At 47.4% G+C, this 22,853-nt stretch overlaps 1 protein-coding gene across 1 annotated transcript in view; it reads right to left on the reverse strand.

The window, feature by feature from the left end:
• Positions 1-22,853, reverse strand: part of LOC123044811 (E3 ubiquitin protein ligase RIN2) — a 35,826-nt gene that overhangs the window by 6,314 nt on the left and 6,659 nt on the right. The window contains exons 5-9 of the mRNA XM_044467688.1: positions 11,880-11,976; positions 11,578-11,683; positions 10,819-10,976; positions 10,585-10,722; positions 10,429-10,496 (exon numbers count right to left, since the gene is read on the reverse strand). Coding sequence (XP_044323623.1) covers positions 10,429-10,496; positions 10,585-10,722; positions 10,819-10,976; positions 11,578-11,683; positions 11,880-11,976 — 567 coding nt within the window. The remainder of the gene's footprint in view (positions 1-10,428; positions 10,497-10,584; positions 10,723-10,818; positions 10,977-11,577; positions 11,684-11,879; positions 11,977-22,853) is intronic.

Raw genomic sequence — 22,853 nt, forward strand, 5'->3', positions numbered from 1 at the left:
TGCTACTGTGTCGACTACTTCAGCTGTGTACTTCACCGAGGAGATTGCGCGACTTCACGCCCTGTTGATTGCCTCCGGCTCTCTATTGTCGGGTGCATCTACATCGACCTCTTCCGTTGAGCCCCTGACTAAGCAGGAGATTGTGCGACTTCGATGCCTACTAGCTCGGTTTTCCATCGACAGGTTTTGCTGGTTCTGCTACTGACTCTTCTGGCCTCTTCTGGCATTGTGAGACCGCCATCTACACAGGCAGGTACATCTGTGGATTTTTATATGGGAGCATCTTTCATATGACTCACGATTCATCCAATTTGTCCTCTATTCGACCTCTCAATTCTCTTGTTCGTGTTCTTGCTGCTAATGGTACCTCCCGGTCAATGGTCGAGGCATTCTTAGCACTTCATCCTTTCATGTTCCTGATGTTGCTCATGTTCCTCGATCTACCATGCAGCTCATGTTCGGTGGTCAGATTGTTGACTCTGGTTACTCTGGTTGTCAGGTCATTCTCGACTTTGGACTCGGTCTCTGTTCTAGACCGTCATACTGATGCTCTCCTTATTGCTGGCCCCCGGCACCGTGACTCCTAGGGCCTCTAGGAGTTGAGCTTGACTGGCTTCACTTGACTGGCTTCACCTTCCCTCCGCTGCCACTGCCAACAGTCTCTCCCCCTCTGTTGCCTTGTCTACCAACTTTTTTCAGCAGTGGCATCATCGCCTTGGTCACTTGTGTGGCTCTCATCTCTCTCATCCTTAGTTCAACTTGGTCTTCTTGGATCCTCCGGCGGTGTGTCTTTAGACTACTAGGGTTGTCGGCTTGGTAAGTAGGTCCAGTTACCTTATCCTCATAGCGACACTTTATCTCAGCGTCCTTTCGACCTTGTTCGCTCTCATGTCTGGGGTCCAGCTCCCTTTACCTCAAAAGGGGGTCATCGCTACTATATTATCTTTATAGATGATTTCTCTCGCCACACTTGGATATATTTCATGTCTTCTCATAGTGAGATCTTATCTATCTACAAACATTTTACTGCCATGGTTCACACTCAGTTCTCTACGCCTATTCGTGTGTTTCGTGTTGACTCTGTTGGAAAGTATACTCCAAGATGTTGCGTGAGTAGGGTACTCTTGTTCAGTTTGCTTGTCCTGGTGCTCATGCTTGGAATGGCGTGGCTGAGCGCAAGCATCATCACCTTAAGACGGCCCGTGCGATGATGATCGCCGCCACTCTTCCGCCTCACTTTTGGGCTGAGGCTGTCTCCACTTCCACCTATCTCATCAACCTTTAGTCGTCCACTGCCCTACAAGGTGGCGTTCCTTTCGAGCGACTCTTTGGTCGTTCTCCCAATTACTCGGCATTTTGTTTGTTTGGTTGTGGTTTGCTATATTCTTCTTGCCCCTCGTGAACGCACCAAACTGTTTGCTCAGTCAGTTGAGTGCGTCTTCTTAGGTTATACCGATGAGCATAAGGATGCGCATTTCTCGGGATGTGACTTTTGATGAGTCTCATCCCCCCGCATCCATCTTCCTCGACATTTTCAAAGGATATATCTTCCCTCACTTTCCCTGACACACCTATCACTCCCGTTGAGCCTTTGCTCGTCCATCCTACTGCCCCTACTTCTCCGGTTGTTGCAGATCCAACGCCACCATCTCCCATGGTTTCCTCACCTGGCTTGTCACCGGATTCTGCACCTTCATCCCCGATATCTTCTTTGTCACTTTCGCCTATCTCGATGAATCCTCCTCGTATTCTTCCATATTTTCCTTAGTATTATACTTGTCGCCCGCGTAATGTGGATACGTCTACTGAAGTGTCATCTTCCTCGTCTTGTCCTACTTATGCCTTGCGTCCTCGCGCCGCTTCCGCCTATTGATCGCCTTGGTTTTCCACGCGCTGGTGCTACCATTCTTGAGCAGACTTCCTATCGTCAAGCTGTTATGCATCCCGAATGGCAGTTTGCGATGGCAGTGGAGCTTGCTGCTCTTGAGCGCATCGGCACGTGGGATCTTGTTTCTCTTCCTCCATGTGTTCGTCCCATCATTTGTAAGTGGGTCTAAAAGGTTAAGACTTGCTCCAATGGTTCTTTGAACGTTACAAAACTCGTCTTGTGGCTCGTGGCTTTCAGCAAGAGCATGGTCATGATTATGATGAGGCTTTTGCTCCTATGGCCCATATGACCATTGTTCGCACACTTCTTGTCATGGCCTCTGTTCGCCACTGGTCTGTGTCTCAGCTTGATGTTTAGAATGCCTTTCTTAATGGTGAGCTGCGTGAGGAGGTTTACATGCAACCCCCATCTGGGTATTTTGTTTCTGATGGCATGATATTGCCATCTTCGTCGCTCTTTCTATGGCCTTAAGCAAACCCCTCGCACCTAGTATGAGCGTTTTGCCTCTGTGGTGACTGTCGCTGGTTTTTCAGCGAGTGCTCATTGTTAGAGAGTTATATATATATATAACCTTTCGTATTTACCCTATCGTATAAGGGGTTTCCTGCATATATTCCACACCTGTACATGTATATATACTGGCTTATGACCACCTGGAAATACAAGTTGCATATTCCTAACATGGTATTAGAGCCTTAGGGTTTTTTTAGCACGCGCAACTCGTGCTCTCGATCCAATCTTCTATCCACCGCAACCGCCGCTTTCTTCTCTAGACGGCGCTGCTCTTCAGCGCTGCTCTCGTGCGTCTTCACCAACCCCAGGTTGCTTTGCTTTGGCGCCGTCACCAAACTACCGTTGGTCGATCGATCCAGCTGTCAGCCCGCGATCTCCAACGTCTGATCCAGCTCGCAGCGGATCTGCCCCGCCGCCGCCTGAGTACTCCAGTCCATGCAGCGAACCCAGCCGTCTGCCCGCTCGCAGCGGACTCATCATCCCAGCCCTGCCCGCTGCTCCGCCCGAGGCCCTCGTCCGCTCCAAGCCGCCCAAGGTCCTGCCCACTGCTTTGTTGTCTAGTCAACGCAAAGAGCCAGCACTTCCATCCGCAGCCTGCGTGTTGTTCCTTGCCCGTCGATGCATCTCTCTTCAGCGGCTCGGTTGTCTTCTGCTGCTGCTAGCTCCAGCCCGTCCGGTTGTCATCTGTTGCGACTCTCGTCAGGTCTCTCTGCTACGTTCATTGCTGCCTGTTGACAAAAAAAAGAAAGAGAGAAGAAAAGGCACGATGTCTCAGTCCTCGGGTTATGTTGTTGTTCCTCGCTGTCCGCTGATTTTTGATGGTACCAACTACCTTGAGTTTGTCGGCTCAATGCGGATTCACATGCGTGGCCTTCGTCTTTGGGGTGTTCTTTCTGGCGAGGTCCCTAATCCGCCGTGTCCAGTTCCTCCTGTGGCTCCTACTCCGCCGACGCCACCGGTTCTTGCTACCGACGCTGATCAAGCTGCAAAGGATGCAGCTAAGCTGGCTGATGACGCTGTCGTTCTTGCTTATGATGAGCAGGTTCAGACCTATGAGGACGCACTTCAGACTTATCATGCAACTTTGTCTGCTTACACTCAGTGGCTTGATGATGATGCCCGTGTCGCAGCTGTTTTGACTGCTAGTGTTCTACCTCAGTTTGCCCCTGAGTTTCTCGGCCTCTACTTTATTTGAGAAGTGGACTCGGCTTCGTCAGCGCTATCAGCCCTCTGGTGATGCCTTATACCTGTCTGTGGTTCGTTAGGAACATGCTCTTCAGCAGGGTGACTCCACTATTGATGAGTTCTATGCACAGAGTTCTGCTATCTGGCGTCAACTTGATTCTCTCTGCACCGCTGGTTGTCGTACTTGTCAGTGTTACCAGGCTGTGCGGGCTGATTTGGAGTTTCATCGTGTCTACGAGTTTTTGTCTCGACTCCGTAAGGAGTTTGAGCCCCGGCATGCTCAGTTGTTTGCTCGTGGTCGTATCTCCCTCATGGAGGCGCTTTCTGAGATCCGTGCTGAGGAGACTCGCCTCTGTGGCGCTGGTTTACTTGAGGTTCCCTCTGTGCTCGCTATTCGAGTTCCTACTATGCCTGCTGCACCGACTCCTTCCCACTCGAGTGCTCCGCCGCTCTTGCCTACTCCTACGGGCGGCCAGGGTCGGTCCCGTCCTCACTGCGGCTACTGCAAGATGGATGGTCGTGTTGAGTCTCGGTGCTTCCAGAAGAAGAAACACCTGCGTAAGGCGCGATCATCAGCTTCAGGGACTTCTTCTACTTCGACATCTTCAGCCACCACCTTGACTGAGCAGGATGTTCTGCGACTTAAGCGTCTGCTTGCCGCTTCAGGTTCTCCTTCGACGGGTACTACAGGTTCTGTGACCGATGCTTCCCGCACTAAGCAACCACCCTCTACACAATCAGGTACATCCTCGTGGGTTCTGGACTCCGGAGCTTCTTTTCATATGTCTTCTCATTCTTCAAATTTGTCCTCTCTTAAATCGCTTGATTTTCCTGTTCATGTGCTCACTGCTGATGGTACTCCTCTTTTTGTTGCTAGTCGAGGCAATCTTACCACACCTTCTTACTCTGTTCCTGATGTTGCTCATGTTCCTCGACTTACCATGAATCTTTTATCTGTCGGCCAACTTACTGATTCTGGTTGTCGCGTCATCCTTGACGTTGACTCTTGTTCTGTTCAGGATCGTCGAACGCACACTTTGGTTGGGGCTGGCCCTCGCCGCCGTGACTCTCAGGGTCTTTGGGAGCTAGACTGGCTTCATGTTCCTTCCGCTGCCACCACTATCGCCAGTCCATCCGCTTTTGTCGCTTCAGCTACCGGCTCCTTCCAGCAATGGCATCATCGACTTGGTCATCTTTGTGGGTCTCGCTTGTCGTCATTAGTTCGTCGAGGTCTTCTGGGGTCTGTCTCAGGAGATGTCTCTTTAGAGTGTCAGGGGTTGTAGACTAGGAAAGACGATTCAGTTACCTTACCCTACTAGTGAGTCGGTGTCTCAGCGTCCTTTTGATTTGGTCCATTCTGATGTATGGGTCCGGCTCCCTTCGCTTCGAAAGGGGCCAATTGATACTATATTATTTTCATAGATGATTTCTCTCGTTACACTTGACTTTATTTTATGACTTCTCGCGGTGAGGTTCTTTCCATCTATAAGCGTTTTGCTGCCATGGTTCACACTCAGTTCTCTTCGCCTATTCGTGTGTTCCGTGCTGACTCCGTTGGCGAGTACATTTCCAAGATGTTGCATGGTGTTCTTGCTGAGCAGGGCACTCTTCCTCAATTCTCTTGGCCTGGTGCTCATGCTCAGAATGGTGTGGCTGAGCGAAAGCATCGCCACCTTCTTGAGACAGCTCGTGTGTTGATGATCGCCGCTTCTCTTCCACCTCATTTTTGGGCCGAGGCTATATTCACCTCCACCTATCTCATCAACCTTCAGTCGTTCGCTGCTCTCCAGGGTGTTCCTTTCAAGTGTATCTTTGATCGTTCTCCTGATTATTCGACGCTTCGCTTGTTTGGTTGTGTTTGCTATGTTCTTCTTGCGCCCCGTGAACGCACCAAACTGACCGCTCAGTCTGTTGAGTGTGTCTTCTTAGGCTATAGTGACGAGCATAAGGGCTATCGTTGTTGGGATCCTATCGGTCGTCAGATGCATATTTCTCGGGATGTAACTTTTGATGAGTCTCGTCCTTCCTACCCGCGTCCATCTTCCTCGACCTTTTCAGTGGAGGATATCTCTTTCCTCACTTTTCTTGACACGCCTACCTCTGTGCCTAGTATTCCTATTCCTCGTCCTGCTGTTGCAGATCCGACGCCATCCTCTCCTACGGATTCTTCCCCTCCCTCATTGCATGACTCTCCACGTTCATCACCGACACATTTCCCATCTCCACCTTCATCACCGATACCTTCCTCTTCTCCACCTTCATCATCGCTACATTCCCCGTCTCCACCTCCAGTAATTCCACCTCTTCCCTCCTTCCCTTTTCATTATACTCGTCGTCCACGTGTTGTGGATAAATCCACTGACGTGCCATCTACTTCTGGTGCGTCGTCCTCCTCATCCCAGACGACTTATGGTCTTCGGGCTCGGCCTCGCCCTCCCCCTGACCGCTATTCTCCTAGTCGATATGCTCTTTCGGCTATACTTGAGCCTACGTCTTATCGCGATGCTGTTGTTCATCCTGAATGGCAGTTTGCGATGGCAGAGGAGCTTGCTGCTCTTGAGCGCACTGGCACATGGGATCTTGTTTCTCTTCCTCCCGGTGTTCGTCCCATCACTTGTAAGTGGGTCTACAAGGTTAAGACTCGCTCTGATGGTTCTCTTGAGCATTACAAAGCTCGTCTTGTGGCTCGTGGTTTTCAAAGGAGCATGGTCGTGATTACGATGAGACATTTGCTCCTGTGGCCCATATGACCACTATCTGCACACTTCTCGTTGTGGCCTCTATTCACCATTGGTCTGTTTCTCAGCTTGATGTTAAGAATGCCTTTCTTAACGATGAGCTGCGTGAGGAGGTATACATGCAGCCACCACCTGGGTATTCTGTTCCTGATGGCATGGTATGTCGTCTTCGTCGCTCTCTCTATGGCCTTAAGCAAGCCCCCCGTGCCTGGTTTGAGCGTTTTGCCTCTGTGGTGACTGTCGCTGGTTTTTCAGCGAGTGCTCATGATCCAACATTGTTTGTCCACCTTTCTCCTCGTAGTCGGACTCTTCTTCTCTGTGTTGATGACATGATCATCACTGGCGACGACCCCGAGTATATTGCCTTTGTAAAGGCCCGTCTTAGTGAGCAGTTTCTTATGTCCGATCTTGGACCTCTGCGCTACTTTCTTGGGATTGAAGTCTCTTCTAGCTCTGATGGCTTTTTTATATCCCAGGAAAGTATATACAGGATCTTCTTGTTCGTGCTGCTCTTACCGATGAGCGCATTGTTGAGACTCCAATGGAGCTCAATGTTCACCTCCGTGATACTAATGGCGACCCCTTGCCTGATCCGACGCGTTATCGTCATCTTGTTGGGAGTCTTGTCTATCTAGCTATCACTCGTCCGGATATCTCTTATCCGGTTCATATTCTGAGTCAGTTTGTCTCCGCTCCCACTTCGGTTCACTATAGTCACCTCCTTCGTGTTCTCCGGTATCTTCAGGGCACGATCTCTCACCGTCTATTCTTTCCTCACTCCAGTTCTTTACAGCTTCAGGCCTATTCGGATGCTACGTGGGCTAGTGATCCCTCCGATCGCCGTTCACTTTCTGCTTACTGTGTTTTTCTTGGTGGTTCTCTCATTGCCTGGAAGATGAAGAAACAGATTGCAGTTTCCCGTTCGAGTGCAGAGGCTGAGTTACGAGCTATGGCTCTTTTGACGGCAGAGATGACTTGGTTACGGTGGTTACTTCAGGATTTTGGTGTTTCTGTTACTACACCTACTCTGCTCTTGTCTGACAGTACAGGTGCTATTAGCATTGTGCGCGATCCTGTGAAGCATGAGCTCACCAAGCATATTGGTGTTGATGCTTTCTATGTGCGCGTTGGTGTGCAGGATCAGGTTATTGCTCTTCAGTATGTGCCTTCCGAGTTACAGTTGGCGGATTTTCTGACGAAGGCCCAGACTAGAGCGCAGCATGGCTTCTATCTCTCCAAACTCAGTGTTGTTAATCCACCATGAGTTTGAGGGGGGGTGTTAGAGTTATATATATATATATATATATATATATATATATATATATATCCATGTAACCTTTCATATTTACCTTATTGTATAAGGGGTTTCCTGCATATATTCCACGCCTGTACATGTATATATGCTGGCCTATGGCCACCTGGAAATACAAGTTGCATATTCCTAACACTCATGATCCAACGCTATTTGTCCGCTTTTTTGCTCGTGGTCGGACTCTTCTTCTATACGTTGATGACATGATTATCACTGGCGACGACCCCGAGTATATTGCCTTTGTGAAGGCTCGTCTTAGTGAGCAGTTTCTTATGTCTGATCTTGGCCCTCTTTGCTACTTTCTTGGGATCAAGGTCTCTTCTACTCCGATGGCTTTTCTATTTCCTAAGAAAAGTATATCCAGGATCTTCCTGCTTGTGCTGCTCTTACTGATGAGCGAACTGTTGAGACTCCCATGGAGCTCAATGTTCACCTCTGTAATACTAATGGTGACCCCTTGCCTGATCTGTCGCATTATTGTCATCTTGTTGGGAGTCTTGTCTATCTAGTTGTCACTCATCCGAATATCTCCTATCCGGTCCATATTCTGAGTCAGCTTGTCTCTGCTCCCACTTCGGTTCGCTATAGTCACTTCCTTCGTGTTCTTCCATATCTTCAGGGCACGATCTCTCACCGACTGTTCTTTCCTCGCTCCGATTCCTTACAGCTTCGGGCCTATTCGAATGCTACGTGGGCTAGTGATCCCTCGGATCGCCGTTCACTTTTTGCTTACTGTGTTTTCTTGGTGGTTCTCTCATTGCCTGGAAGACGAAGTAGACTGCAGTTTCGCGAAGTGTAGAGGCTGAGTTACGAGCTATGGCTCTTTCGACAGCAGAGGTAACTTGGTTACAGTGGTTACTTCAGGACTTCGGTGTTTCTGTCACTACACCTACTCTGCTCTTGTCTGACAGTACAGGTGCTATTAGCATGAGCTCACCAAGCATATTGGTGTTGATGCTTTCTATGTGCGCGCTGATGTGCAGGAACAAGTTATTGCTCTTGAGTATGCGCCCTCCGAGTTACAGTTGGCAGATTTCTTTACGAAGGCCCAGACTAGAGCACAGCATGGCTTCTATCTCTCCAAACTGAGTGTTGTTTATCCACCATGAGTTTGAGGGGGGTGTTCGAGTTATATTCTAGCCTATATATTTTCCCCGTTGTATGAGGAGTTTCCTGCATGTTACCGAAAAAGGGTTTCCCCCCGCTTTGTATACAAAGCAACCAACCAAGCCGTACAAGGATAGGTGCTGGAGTGGAAGTAGCACAGTCACGCCCAAAAGAAACGACAGAGAAAGAGCAAAAGAAACAAATGCCGACAACGACGGATCAACGAAAACGAAGAAGCCTCGCGAACGCTGCGCCCACCGGGATCTTCCACTAGGCTCCAAGACTCCGAAGCGTCGGCACCTATCAACACCTCCAAGAAGGATCGCGACGATGACGACGCTGCTGCCAAGGGTTTCCCCCGGTACACGACGAGGCGAGAGGAAGGGTAGCCCCCGACGCCCTCCCGGAAGGTCAGGTGGCACCCACAGGCGCCACCGCGCCGGTGTCGGCCAAGCCGACAGGGGTTTCCCCCGATCCCAACCCGCACCTCGGGCGCTCCGGAGCCAGCCACCAAACCAACCACCACCCAGCGCCAACACGGTCAAGAGGCCCCCACGCCGTCTCACCACGACACCGCGAAGTGAGGACAACACGGCGAAGAATCAGAGCCGGGACTAGGGCAGCAGCACCGTCGGCACGCGGGAGGGCCCCACCTCCACCGTCAGCGACGGTAGCCGTCCGGACGCAATAGCAAGAGCACACCAGGCCCGTAGGCCCACAGGCATGGTTGAGCCCTCGTGGGCCCGTAACGCTCCCGCCCTCGCACTGCTGCCGGCACGCCATTGGCGCCGCCGCCCACATCCGAGCCGCTCCTCCTCCACACCGAGCCGCAGACAGCAAGGCCACGCCGGCGTCGGCCCGCTAGGACCCAGATGGGGCCCTAAGGGCCCAGATCTGGGCCGGGGGCGCGCCGCCGGCCACCAGCACCACCAGGCCACCCGCCGCCAAGAGGCAACGCCACCACCGCGCCAGCCGCCGGCCCCGCCTCCAGGACGCCGGACCACCGCCAGCCGAGCTGCACCCGCCGCCGAGCCCTGCCCCGGGAAGGGCGCTACGCGCGGGAGAAAAGAAGGCCCACCGCCGCCGAGCCACCCGGCCAGATCCGGGGGAGTCGTCCGGCGGCGGCGGGGGAGGGAGAACGGAGAGGTGGGGGCGAGGAGAGGATGCGGAGGGGCCGCCCCGGCCGCCGCCCGGGGAGGCGACGCGAGGCGGAGTCGGGAGAGGGAGGCGGAGTCCTGTCAAAAGGATTTCGTGCGCCAACGTTTCCTGCATGTTTACCACCTCTACATGTATACATATTGGCCATTGGCCCTCAGGGAATACAAGTTGCATATTTCCTAACACGTGGAAGCTAGCTATGCATGTGCCAGAACCATGAGTGGGTTGCGAGATCTTACAGGTTTCAGCTCTAGCATACCCCAACTTGTTTGGGACTAAAGGTTTTGTTGTTGCTGCTGATGAAGTATGAAATAAACTCCTTTACAGATTCCATTATAGAAAGTTCCAGTTGACAGCAAAATCAGGAGTTCAGGACACTAGTCTCGTAGTTTAATTCGGAATTCAAGTAACTAAATGACATGGACATATGGAAGAGTACACTGATAACTACAGCCTTTAACTCAAAAGATTTTTTACTAGCAATCAAGCATCAATTGGCAACACATTAAAAGCAACTAAGGGCATACCAAGATCGCAAGCAAGGTAGATGAAATAGATGGTTGCAAGGCAACTTTTTAGCTCGAGCCATTGGTCCCTGTGAGTTGCAGCAGAAGCAACAAAAAATTCAGATACACAAGTAGTCAAGGACTACAGAGTTTCTGAAGATCTAGAAAACTGTTTACCCGGCAGATGGCACACTCATCATCATATGTGCAGATCTCATCGTATTTAGCATCTGGAAGTGCTCCGTCGAGCGAACGGAGTGCCTTTCTTAACTTAATGTAGGTCCTAATCCTCTTCAAAAATGAAACTACAAGAGCCTGCATATGATAAAAGACACATCAGTACATATTAAATAACTTCCATGAAAGTAACACAGTTTATCAACAGTTGCCAATAGGTGATGTCTGCCTTACACGCAAGTTAAACAGGAGGACTGCGTCGACCAGGTGAAACGCCATACCACGGAGCCAAAAGATCATCGAATAATGACCAAGTGACATCAACAAGCTTATCAGGTCAATGACAAAACCAAAATTCCTTATAAGTTGGCCTCTCCATTCAGAAAATGAACCTGCAGATGGGAAGCATGATTACATCCTGGTAGCAAAGTCAAAAGAGTTCAAGAAAAGTTTGCACAGGAGCTTAGTAAGTCTTGCTCCTGAAACATTGTTCCAACAGAAGATAAAGCGCAGCCTACAGATACACCAAAGCAATAAGTAGTGACATGTGTGACTGAAACTGCTGTTTGTGTAACTCCCTGGTCAAGAAGAGTCGTTCTGGCCATATATTTGTACTTCCTCCGTCCGGAAATACTTGTCGGAGAAATGGATGTATCTAGACGTATTCTAGTTCTAGATACATCCATTTTTATCCATTTCTCCGACAAGTGTTTCTAGATGGAGGGAGTGCAATCTAATGGAATTATAATGTTTATGAACTAATTTCTTAGACAAATGTACACACACTATTTTGATGGCCAAGATAAATATTCACAAAGATGTTACTGGTCAAAGTTAAATAGTTTGACTGTAAGCATGGATATCACTTTTGTAACCAGATGTCCTGCTTGTGTGCCTCAATATTACTATCATTGAGATGGTAAACACAAAAACTGTACATGCACAACATAAGAGTTATATATCAACAATGAGTTTAGCTGAGGAGCTTATCACCTGCTGCTTGTTTATAAGTTTTTTGGAAATCAAGATAGTCCACACCACTGTCCATCAGATGTCGCTGCCAAATGTCAAACAACTGAAATCCATGCACCATGATAGACTGCCAAGAAGGTGGGCTATTTCAGAAAAGTCATCAAGAGATTCAGAAGTAATGACTACTATGACAGGTAAACATTCATTATGTTTTTTTTTCTAGTTAACAACTTAATATTCATAAATGGCAGTGCAGCAAAATATATAAGTAAATTGGAAGTCAATGAGTCACAAATACCCCTCACAATATTGGTTCAAATTACCTGCAGTGACTCAAAGGCAATACTAAGTGGCTCAAATAACATAAGCCAAAATAACTTAGAATTGCATGAACTGCAGAACCCTACACAAAGCTTCATCCTGGAGAAGTTAGATAAAAAATAACTAGTGAGTTCTCTGAACAGAAACAGCACCATACTTTTGTTATGAAAGCTTATTGTATTGCACAACCCGAAGCGCCTAATACATATTACATATAAGTAAAACGGAGGCTGAATGACCAAGGCTTTTGTATACTCGTATGGCATGCACCAACACGACAGAGTGATGGACATGGATGGATGTAACATAAGCAATACACTGAAGAGACTGACTCGAGAAGGGATACTAGCTAGAAGTAGCAGCAGCCAGCAAGCACTCAGCCAAAACAGCAAGAACAGCACACCATCGGCCAGCACAATAGTACTCGGCCTAACACCACCAGTCCAACAACAACAGCGAACCAGCACCAAAATAGCAGCCCATGGACTAAGTAATGCGGCACCCGCCCACAAAGCCATCATGAATGAAGCTGAACGGAGCAGAAGTCTGCGGCGAGGAATCTGCAGCTGCATATCCATTCATGGAACGGCAGAGGTAGTCAGGCAATAATAGAGGAGGTCAGCGGCGCTGAATGAAGACTTGCACTGCAGACAAGATCAGCATGTCAGATCCAGAGCTCGCCTGAACCTGAAACTAGAGTCAACGTTGCCTTCCGTTTCGTCAGTTATTGGACGGCCAAGATGATCGCAAGGCCCATTTACCTGAAACTATTCAGTTTCACCTGTTGTCACTAGTTATTGTTACCGTTTCACTTGTCGAGTAACTAGCTCAGCAGTATATAAGCGTGGGGCGTGCACTGTGTTAGCCATTCAATGATCATTATCCTGTAAGGACAAAAATACAGTATAGCAATACAAGTCGGGGTCTTTCTCTTCCGAGGCGAACCCTAGATACAATTTCACTTTCGTTTTCCATTTCTCATGATTTCACCGATCTGAGTAAAATAGGGATCTGTCAAATGGTATTCAGAGGGGCAATGGGGCCCAGTCCTCTCTCAAAGGCCAAGTACCAGGATGCAGAGGCGCCAGAACATAATTGAAAAAGCTGCAGCTTACAAGATGAGGAAGAATCTGGAGGTCCCTGCCACTTCCAAAAGTAAGTCCTTTAATAATGAATCTGTCGATGCTTTGGAGGCTTATGCCTCTGCTGTTGATTTAAAAATTGGTATGTCTGATGAAGATAGATCTAATATCATTAGTGACATAATTAGAAGTGAAAGTGAGAATTGTCTTGAATTTGCTTCTCAACACCCTGACATATCCTTACCTGATGATATAGATGATGCTTTTTATGATGAGAGTGGGGTATGTACTCCTGAAAATTGCAGATCCGACTCCAACAGACCAGGGGGCACTGCTGGTTCTGTTGGCAGTCTTGAACCTGCTCCAAAACAAGGGCTTTATAGCCTATCCCATCCTTTTAAGATCCCATGATAGGTCTCCTTTGGATTATTAGAGGTGTGAGCCAAAAGGAAAATTACAGTGCCTGTCTGATATTATTAACAAGTATAAGCCAGATTTCATAGGGTTTCAAGAAACAAAAAAAGAGCAAATCTCTGATTCTTTCTTAAATACATTAGCTGGCCCTACTCAGTATATTTGGCACTTGTTGCCTGCTGCTGGCTCTGCTGGGAGCATCCTTGTAGGAGTTAATACTTGCTCTTTTGAGTGCTTTGACTTTGTGTGCAAAAAATACTGCATAATTGTTACTCTGAAAAATAAATCTGATGGTTTTTGCTGGCAGCTAGTGGTAGTGTATGGTACAGCTTATGCTGTGGATAAAATTGACTTCATTGCTGAACTGCATGAAGTGATGGAAGGGTTGTCCCATCCTGTACTTTTTGGTGGGGATTTTAACTTGATAAGAGAGGCTAAGGAGAAATCCTTGGGAAATGTTAATAATTCCTGGGCCTGCCTACTTAATGATTGGATCAACAAATGGGGGCTCATGGAAATAAAGCTTGCTAATAGGGTTTATAACTGGGGTAATAATCAAGAGAATCATGTGTTTGCAACTATAGACAGAGTGTTTTCTTCCACTGAGTGGGATAGTCACTTCCCTCTATCTACCCTATGTGCCCTTCCTAGGGTTGGTAGCGACCATGCACCCCTCCTCCTTGATACTGGGATGAGGGAGAATAAAGTTAACAAGCCTTTTAAGTTTGAGAAATGGTGGTTGGGGCAACCTGGTTTCTCTGAACTAGTGGAAAAAAATTGGGCCACCCCCTCCCCATTCAGTTCTGCCATTGAGACATGGCAGTTTAAGACCAAAATGTTTAGACAAAAAGCAAAAGGTTGGAGCATCAACCTTGAGGCTGCGATGAAAAATAAGAAGAAAGCTCTTCTGCAAGAATTTGATATTCTTGATGTTTTTTCTGAGCAAAATAGAATTTCTGAGGATATCCTTAGAATGAAAGAGATCAAAGAGGAGTTGGAGAGTATATTTGGAAAAAAGAAGAAACTGCCATGTGGCAGAGGGCTAGGGATCGAAAAATCTTAGAGGGGGGCAAAAACACAGCTTACTTTCATGCTGTGGCTAATCAACATAGGAGGAAAAAACAATTGTCGGTTTTAGAGGGCCCTGATGGTCCTGTTTACTCTACCAAAGATATGTTGGAAATAGCCACTGACTTCTACAAAAACCATTTTGGTTTTGAGCCAAAACCTAATATTCACTTGGGTGACCAGTTTTGGTCTGCTGAAGAACTTGTTACTGAGGCTGAAAATGAACTTCTTGAAAGACCTTTTACGGAGGAAGAAATTAAAGAAGCCATTATGGGATCGTATGCCAGTGGAGCTCCAGGTCCAGATGGCTTATCTTTCTTGTTTTACCAAAACTTTTGGGAGGTGATTAAAGCAGACTTTATGGCCTTGGTGAGGGATTTTGAACGCGGAACTTTGGATATCCAAAGACTTAACTACTCTACTGTTATTCTTATTCCAAAAGAACCGGATGCTAGACATATGAAGAAGTTTAGACCAATCTGCTTGAGTAATTGTTCGGTAAAAATCTTCAGCAAAGCTATGTGTAACAGGGTTTCGCCGGTTGGGCACAGGCTGCTTTCCCCTTGCCAATCTGCTTTTGTGAGGGGGAGGTTTATTTTAGAAAGCGTAGTTACAGCCCACGAGGCTATTCATGAAGTTCATAAATCTGGCAAATCTGGGGTTGTCCTCAAATTGGATGATGAGAAAGCGTATGATAGGGTTAACTGGGACTTCCTAGTAGAGATCTTAACTTCTAGAGGTTTTGGGTCTAAATGGATAAGATGGATTTTATCCATCCTTCGAGATAGTTCTTTCTCTGTTAAAATTAATGGTCTTATTGGTCCTTATTTTGTGGGTGGTAAAGGATTAAAACAAGGAGATCCCAGTTCTCCCATCCTTTTTAATCTAGTTGCAGATGTCTTTTCTCGAATGCTAGCTAAGGCTGGCAGGGGAAATATCATTTCGGGGATTATTCCCCATATTATTCCCAATAGCTTGGTTAGTTTGCAGTACGGTGATGACACAATTCTTTTCTTGGACCCAGATATTAACCACGCGAAAAACCTTAAATGGTTGTTGGCTTGTTTTGAAAACCTTTCTGGTATGAAAATTAATTATGATAAATGTGAGTTGGTCCCTACAAATTTGGATGAGGCAACCGCTAAGATCTTATGTTAGAGTACGTAATGGGCCTAATGGCCTGGGCTGGCGGTATAGCCCGTTAGTCTTAGGGGTCAAGTAAGCCTTGCTTGGGAGTCAAGTAAGCCTCTCTATATAAAGAGAGGAGATGTATCAATCGAATCAAGCAAGAATTAAGAAGGAAATCCCTTCCCTCTTGCCCAGCCGTGGGCAAAAGGCCCCCGGCCGGCCCTCTCGCGCCCTCCTTCTAGCAGCGCCATAACAGTCTGGTATCAGCTAGCTTCGGTTCGATCATGTCTTCACCGCCGCCAACCCCCTCCCTCCCGCTGCCGACCTCCACCACCGCGCCGCTGCCCATCACCTCCGCGCCGCTGGACTCCACCGCCGACACCTCCATCGGCCAGATGCCTCCCTCCACCGCGCCCCCTGCTGCCGTCTTCACCCCGGAGCAGGTCACCGGGGTCCTCAACGACCTGGTCACAGCGGTCCAGGGGATCCGGCTATACTTAGCCAGTCCCTACGGGCCGCCGCCACCCCCGCCGCCGGCCGCCACCACCGGCCCACCGGCCCTGCCATGGTACCCGCCACCCGGGGCGGCTTCCACGGCGCTCGCAGGGCCACTGTAGCTGCAGCCGCCGCCTGCTGCCACCCCGCAGTGGCCGTCGCCGACCCTCGCGGCGCCCCTCGCGCCCATCGCAGCTGCCATCCACCGCCACCACCGCCCCGCCATGCCTACAGTGGCAGCTGCCGCTCCTGGCGGACTCCGCCGCGCCCGGCGCTCCGCTGCAGCAGCCACCGTCGGTCAGCTCCGGCCCCGCATCGACCGCGCCGGCGGGAGTCCCGATCCACCAGATCAAGTTCCCGCCATCGCCATCACCGCTTCCCCAGGGCGTCATCATCCAGCAAATCAAGTTCCCGCCGTCGCCGTGATCACTTCCAGCTTGGATCACTACCCACCACGTGTCGGCGGCGGTGAGGCTGCAAGCTGCTGCGCGCGGCCTCCTAGCTTCAGGGTTCTGAAACTTAAAGGATATGACATGTTCTTAGGAGTGGATTGGCTGAAGAAATATAGTCCTATACAGATGGATTTCATCTTAATGAAAATGAGTGTGACAACACCACATAAGACACTAGTGACTTTCATGGATGAAACTGTGCCCTGGGAGCAGCCACCTGAGATTGTAGACACTGCTGATAAGTTCATGGAGCAAGCTGTTTGTGGTTTCTTCTTGTTTACTGCTGCCTGTTCGGAATTAGTTGCAGCAGATCAGCAAGTACCTCCAGAACTCCAGCCAGTCCTCCAAGAATATGAGAAAGTTTTCTCCACCCCTACTGGATTACCTCCTAGCAGGCCTTGTGATCACAGAATCCCACTAGTTGAAGGGGCAAAAGTGGTAAACCAGAGACCTTACAGAGTCCCACATCACCAAAAAGAGGCACTAGCGAAAATCATCCTGGACCTGCTAAAAGCTGGACTTATTAGACCCAGTACTAGCCCATTTTCTTCTCCTGTTCTCTTATAGTAAAAAAAAGGATGGTACATGGAGGTTATGCATTGACTACAGGAAGTTGAACTCCATCACCATTAAGAACAAGTATCAAATACCAATGATTGAAGACCTCTTAGACAAGCTAAAGGGAGCTCGTATCTTCTCCAAAATTGATCTCAGAAGTGGCTACCACCAGATCAGAATGGCAGAAGAGGATATCCACGAAACTGCATTTTCTACACTTTAGGGACACTTTGAATTCCTGGTTCTGTCTTTTGGCCTCACCAATGGCCCGCCCACATTTCAGGCCCTCGTGAACTTCCTGTTCGGCCCCTTCACGTTTGTGGTAGTTTTCTTTGATGACATCCTAGTGTTCAGCAAGTCCTTAGAGGAACACAAGATCCACTTGTCCAAAGTATTTGCTACTCTCCAAGAAAACCAGTTGTATGCAAAACTGGACAAGTGCTCTTTTGGTCAGTCTGAAGTGGAGTATTTGGGCCATGTTATCAGTAAGGAGGGAGTGGCTACGGACCCTGCAAAAATCACAGCAATTCAGGAATGGCCAGCACCCACAAATGTCACTGAGCTCAGAAGTTTCCTTGGACTAAGTGGGTATTACAGAAGATTTATCCAGGGGTATGGCCTCATCTGCAGGCCACTGTTTGACTGCTTGAAAAAGGATGCATTTTCCTGGCAGGAACCACGAGAGCAAGCATTCCTCACACTCAAGGACAAGTTAACAAATGCACCTGTCCTGGCCCTACCTGACTTCACTAAACCCTTTGTTTTGGAGGCAGATGCTTGTGGGTATGGCCTAGGGGCTGTCTTAATGCAGGAGGGGAGGCCTATCTCATATTTCAGCAAAACTATTGGACCCAAAGCAGCCGCTATGTCCACATATGACAAAGAGGCTTTAGCAATTATTGAAGCAGTAAAGAAATGGAAACACTACTTCCTAGCAACCACTCTGGTGATTAGAACAGACCAAGAAAGCCTCAAATACATCCAGGAGCAGAAATTGACTGAAGGCATACAACATAAATTACTTCTCAAACTCTTGGGCTATAATTTCAGAGTGGAATACAAGATCTCTGATAACCTTTAGTTGCCCTGTGCTGCCTTCCCACTACTGTTCCTTAGTTCATGTAATCTGGCCTGCTACTCTGGCTAGGCCCGAGAGCTCCTAGCTTCACCTGGATGTTGTTCCCCATTTTTTCAATGAAAATGGGGAGGGGGGGAACCCCTTTTGATCAAAAATGGTATTCAGAGCTAGGTTAATCCTTGGAGGCATTTCGAGCGGGGAGGCGCGGTGGTTTGCTTCTTGGTAAAATCCCACCCTCCACTCCCTTCTCGCGGTGGTGGCGTTTCTGTTGCTGTGGTGGCATTGCGGCGGCAGTGATTCATTCGAACACAGAACAGGCGGCTGGAGACGGTTGCTGACGAATCCTTCGTCAAAGGTAAAATCCCATGCTCTATCCTGTTCTGTGCGTTGATTTGGTGGCGAATCTTACGGCGGCGGTAGGATCCGGGGTCCGTCGGGTTTCTAGACGAGTTCTAGTGTAAAATTCCTCTTCGGCTCATCTAAGATCGGTACGTGGTGTATGAAGCAAGCTGCGGATGGGGATGAATTGGCAGAGTTGTATGCAGAGATCACAGATAATCATCAAGCAACAATGAAGATCCGATCTGAGTTAGATAAAATCAAGACAGATGTTGGAGCTATATAGATGCAACAAGTATATCTCACAGAAGTTGTCAGAGGAATGCAATCCGCAGTTCAAGACATTTCTCAACAACTGCAGATCATGTCTGAGGTGCTCAAAGCAATGATACCTGAACCATCAGATCAGCTGTCAGGATCCCAAACACAACCTGTACTGCAACCATCAGCTGAGCAATAGCAATAACAAATGCCTTTAGTGAATCAAAGGACTGAAGCTCTTCGTCAGAAATTATCCAATGAACAAGAGGGCACTTGGCAAATTGGATTTCTGACGGCATATTTGCCTCCAGTCAGAATTGGAAATCGTTCTGCACCTCCAGGATTTGGGTACCTAATGTTGAAGTGTAAGTGGATTGCCTAGCCCTTTTCATCAGCTCGGACTTTTGGTTGCGTTGGCTAGTGCATGAAGCTTAACATGGTATCAGAGCCAGGTTTTGAGGTCAAGTCCTGGCTTTTGCAATTTATTCAAAAATTGTTGTTCCCCCCTTTGTGTCCATGTATAGGCCTCTTGAGCCATACCTCTGAGACTATTCATGTGTTGACTTCCGGCGTCACACGTGAAAGGGGGTGTTGAAGTGTACATGTGGATTGCTTAGCCCTTTCCATCAGTTCGGAATTTTGGTTGCGTTGGCTAGTGCATGAAGCTTAACACCTAACACTCCTCAATCAGTTCATACTATGAGGAAGAAATGAGGACACAGTTTTTAATTTCCATCACAAAAGGACCTTGTATGGATTTCCCTTGTTTTGGTGGGGGATAATCCAATGGGTTGGATACGGCAATGTGAGAAATATTTTCAAATGGCTGGCACTCCTGAAGAATGTAACTATATAAGGTCCATATTGCAACAGTTATACTTTGTGGGGCAAGCAGACATGTAGCTTAGGCGTTCAGGCCTGTTAAAGAAGAAACTCACATGGGAAAAATTCTGTGAAGAAGTGATTCATAGTTATTCAGGATCTAGCAATCTGAAACTGACTGTTAATTTATGTGAAACAAACTGTGCTGATGTCAATTTCTCACATTGCCGCATCTGAAACTGACTGTGCTGTTTGAAGATGTAATGGCAGATGTCCAGGAAGATAATCCAAATATTTCAGAGGCATGGTTTATAAAGTACTATCTGAATGGGTTAAGAGAGGGAATAAAGTATCAACTTTGTCCTCTCAGGCCAGTCAGTTTAACTAAAGTTCATTGGTTAGCAAGGGACATGGAACCCTTTCATCCCCCAAAGAAAATTGTTTCAGCATATTATACAAGTAAATCAGCTTGAAACAACTTCCATAAACCAGCACAGCACACTGTTCCTACTGCAGGCAGGCAAACCTGGAGTATCGACAGAGAACTAGCCATGGACAGGGGTGCCTGGAAGCCTGCTATCCATGTGCCAGAACCATGAGTTGGTTGCGAGATCTTATGGGTTCACCTCTAGCCTACCCCAACTTGTTTGAGACTGAAGGCTTTGTTGCTGTTATTGTTGTTGTAGTCATGCCATTGGCCTTATCTAATAAACCAGCAACCTTCCAGGCTCTCATGAATGAGGATTTTGGCCCTTATCTAAGGAAATTTATTTTGGTCTTCTTTGTTGATGTCTTAATTTACAGCAATGATATGAAGTTTCATTTGCAACATTTGGAAATATTACTAACACTATTCATGAAGCACTCTTTAGCTGCAAAGCTCAGTAAGTGTGTGTTCGCTGTTCCACAAGTGGAATATCTTGGGCATATCATTTCTGGTGAAGGAGTATCTACATATCCTAAAAAGATCAGTGCAATTATTGACTGAAAAACACCTACCAATGTGACACAATTAAGAAGATTTTTGGGGCTCACTGGTAATAGAAGGTTTATCCAGAACTACGGGATTATCTGTACACCTCTCCATGAACTTTTAAAAAAGGGAAACTTCAACCGGATTGTTGTATAGCAAGAGGCTTTTGAAAAATTGAAACTGGCCATGACATCAGCACCTGTGTTGGCATTACCAAATTTGCACAACCTTTTGTACTTGAAACTGATGCCTTGGGCACAGGACTGGGAGCACTAATCATGCAAAATGGAAAACCAATTGCATATTATATAGCTCTACCCTCTGCCCAGGAAACGCTGCCATGTCAGCTTATGAAAAAGAAGCTCTTGGAATTATAGAAGCTCTAAAGAGATGGAGACACTACTTGTGGAGCAATAAACTGATAATCAGGACAGATCAACAAAGCCTACAGTATATCACAGAGCAAAGGATTACGTAAGGTATCCAGCACAAGCTCATGCTCAAACTTCTGGAATTTGACTTCACTATGAAGTACTCCCTTCGTCCCAAAATAAGTGTCTCAACTTTGTACTAACTTTAGTGCAAAGTTGTACTAAAGTTGAGACACTTATATTGGGACAGAGGGAGTACAAAAAAGGAAAAGAAAAAACATCGTAGCTGATGCACTGTCCAGAATGTGCAATTCCATTTTCTCTTCTGTTGTTACACCTTTTAGAGCAACTCCTCATTTCCCCTGCTACTGATACTAACGCTTATTCTCTACTCCCTCCGTTCCAAAATACTTGACTTCCGTTTGTCCAAAAATGGATGTATCTATATACTAAAACATGTCTAGATACATCTATATTTTGACAAATGGAAGGCATGTATTGTGGAACGGAGGGAGTACATGCTGGTGTTTTGAGATATAAAGGAAGAATTGTCATTGGCAATGATTTAGCACTACAAACAAGGCTCGTACAAGCTCTCCATTCTTCTGCTGTTGGGGTACATTCAGAACGAGAGCAACATATCACAAAGTCAAAAGAATATTTTATTGGCCTGGTCTAAAGAAGCAAATTTTAAAGTTTATTGCTAAATGCCCAGTCTGTAAGAGATCAAAATCTGAGCACCATCACTACCCAAGGCTTTTAGATCCCTTACCTGTTCCTGATATAGCATGGACCTACATTACAACGGATTTTGTAGAGGGGCTGACAACATCCCAGGGAAAGTGGTTATAATGGTGGTGATGGATAGATTAAGCAAATATGCCCATTTCATTGCTTTATCCCACCCCCATACTGCTCATACTGTTGCACAAGCATTTCTGGATACAATCATCAAATTACATGGCCCTCCCAAGTTGACAAAGATAGGATCTTCACCAGCAATTTTTTGAAAGGACCTGTTTAACTCAATGGATATCCAACTAAGGTGCAGTACAGCTTATCATCCAGAGTCTGATGGTCAGATGGAACATGTTAACCAATGTGTGAAAACTACTTGCGTTACATGGCTATGAATAAACCGAAGAAGTGGCTGCTTGGTTGCCATTAGCTGAGTATTGGTATAACCCATGTTTTCATACCAGCACAAGGTTAAGCCCATTTCAGGCCTTGTATGGGTTCCCCCACCTCTGATATCTGAAATCTCTATCCCTGGACCTATGGATGAGGAAACAAATGTGTTCCTTCAGACTAAGAGATGTTGGCCCAGCTTAAGGATAACTTGCATAAAGCTCAGAATCGCATGAAGAAATATGCTGCTATGTTTTTAAGGCGACGCCTTGCTTTAAGGCGCTGGGGGGGCGCTTCGACGCCTAGGCGCCTAAAGCGGACGCCTAGGCGCCTAAAGCGCAAAGCGCTGGGGGGGCGCCTCGACGCCTAGGCGTCGCCTAGGCGTCGCCTTACGGACGCCTTTAAAACATAGATATGCTGACTTAAAAAGGGTTGAGCGCCAATTGAAAGAAGGTGATATGGTCTACCTTAAAATGGAACCCTACCGCATGGCAGCATTTGGGTTGTGTGGCACCATTAAACTACAGAGCAAGTTCTATGGCCTTATTAAGATACTCAACCAAGTGGGCAAACTGGCCTATAAACTCCTATTACCTGAAGGTGTGAAGATTCATCCAATTTTCTATGTTAGTCAGCTGAAACAGCACTTGGGACAAAAAGTGTGCCTAGTCAAGATCTTCCCTTAATCAATGAAGTCGGATCGATTAAATGTGCTCCAGCAGCAGTACTGGAAACCTGACAAATACCACGAGATAATCTACCGGTGGTTCAATGGCTTGGTCAATGGGAAAATCTTCCTCCAGATGC

This window comes from Triticum aestivum, chromosome 2B, assembly GCF_018294505.1.
Source record: "Triticum aestivum cultivar Chinese Spring chromosome 2B, IWGSC CS RefSeq v2.1, whole genome shotgun sequence".
Lineage (NCBI taxonomy): Eukaryota > Viridiplantae > Streptophyta > Magnoliopsida > Poales > Poaceae > Triticum > Triticum aestivum.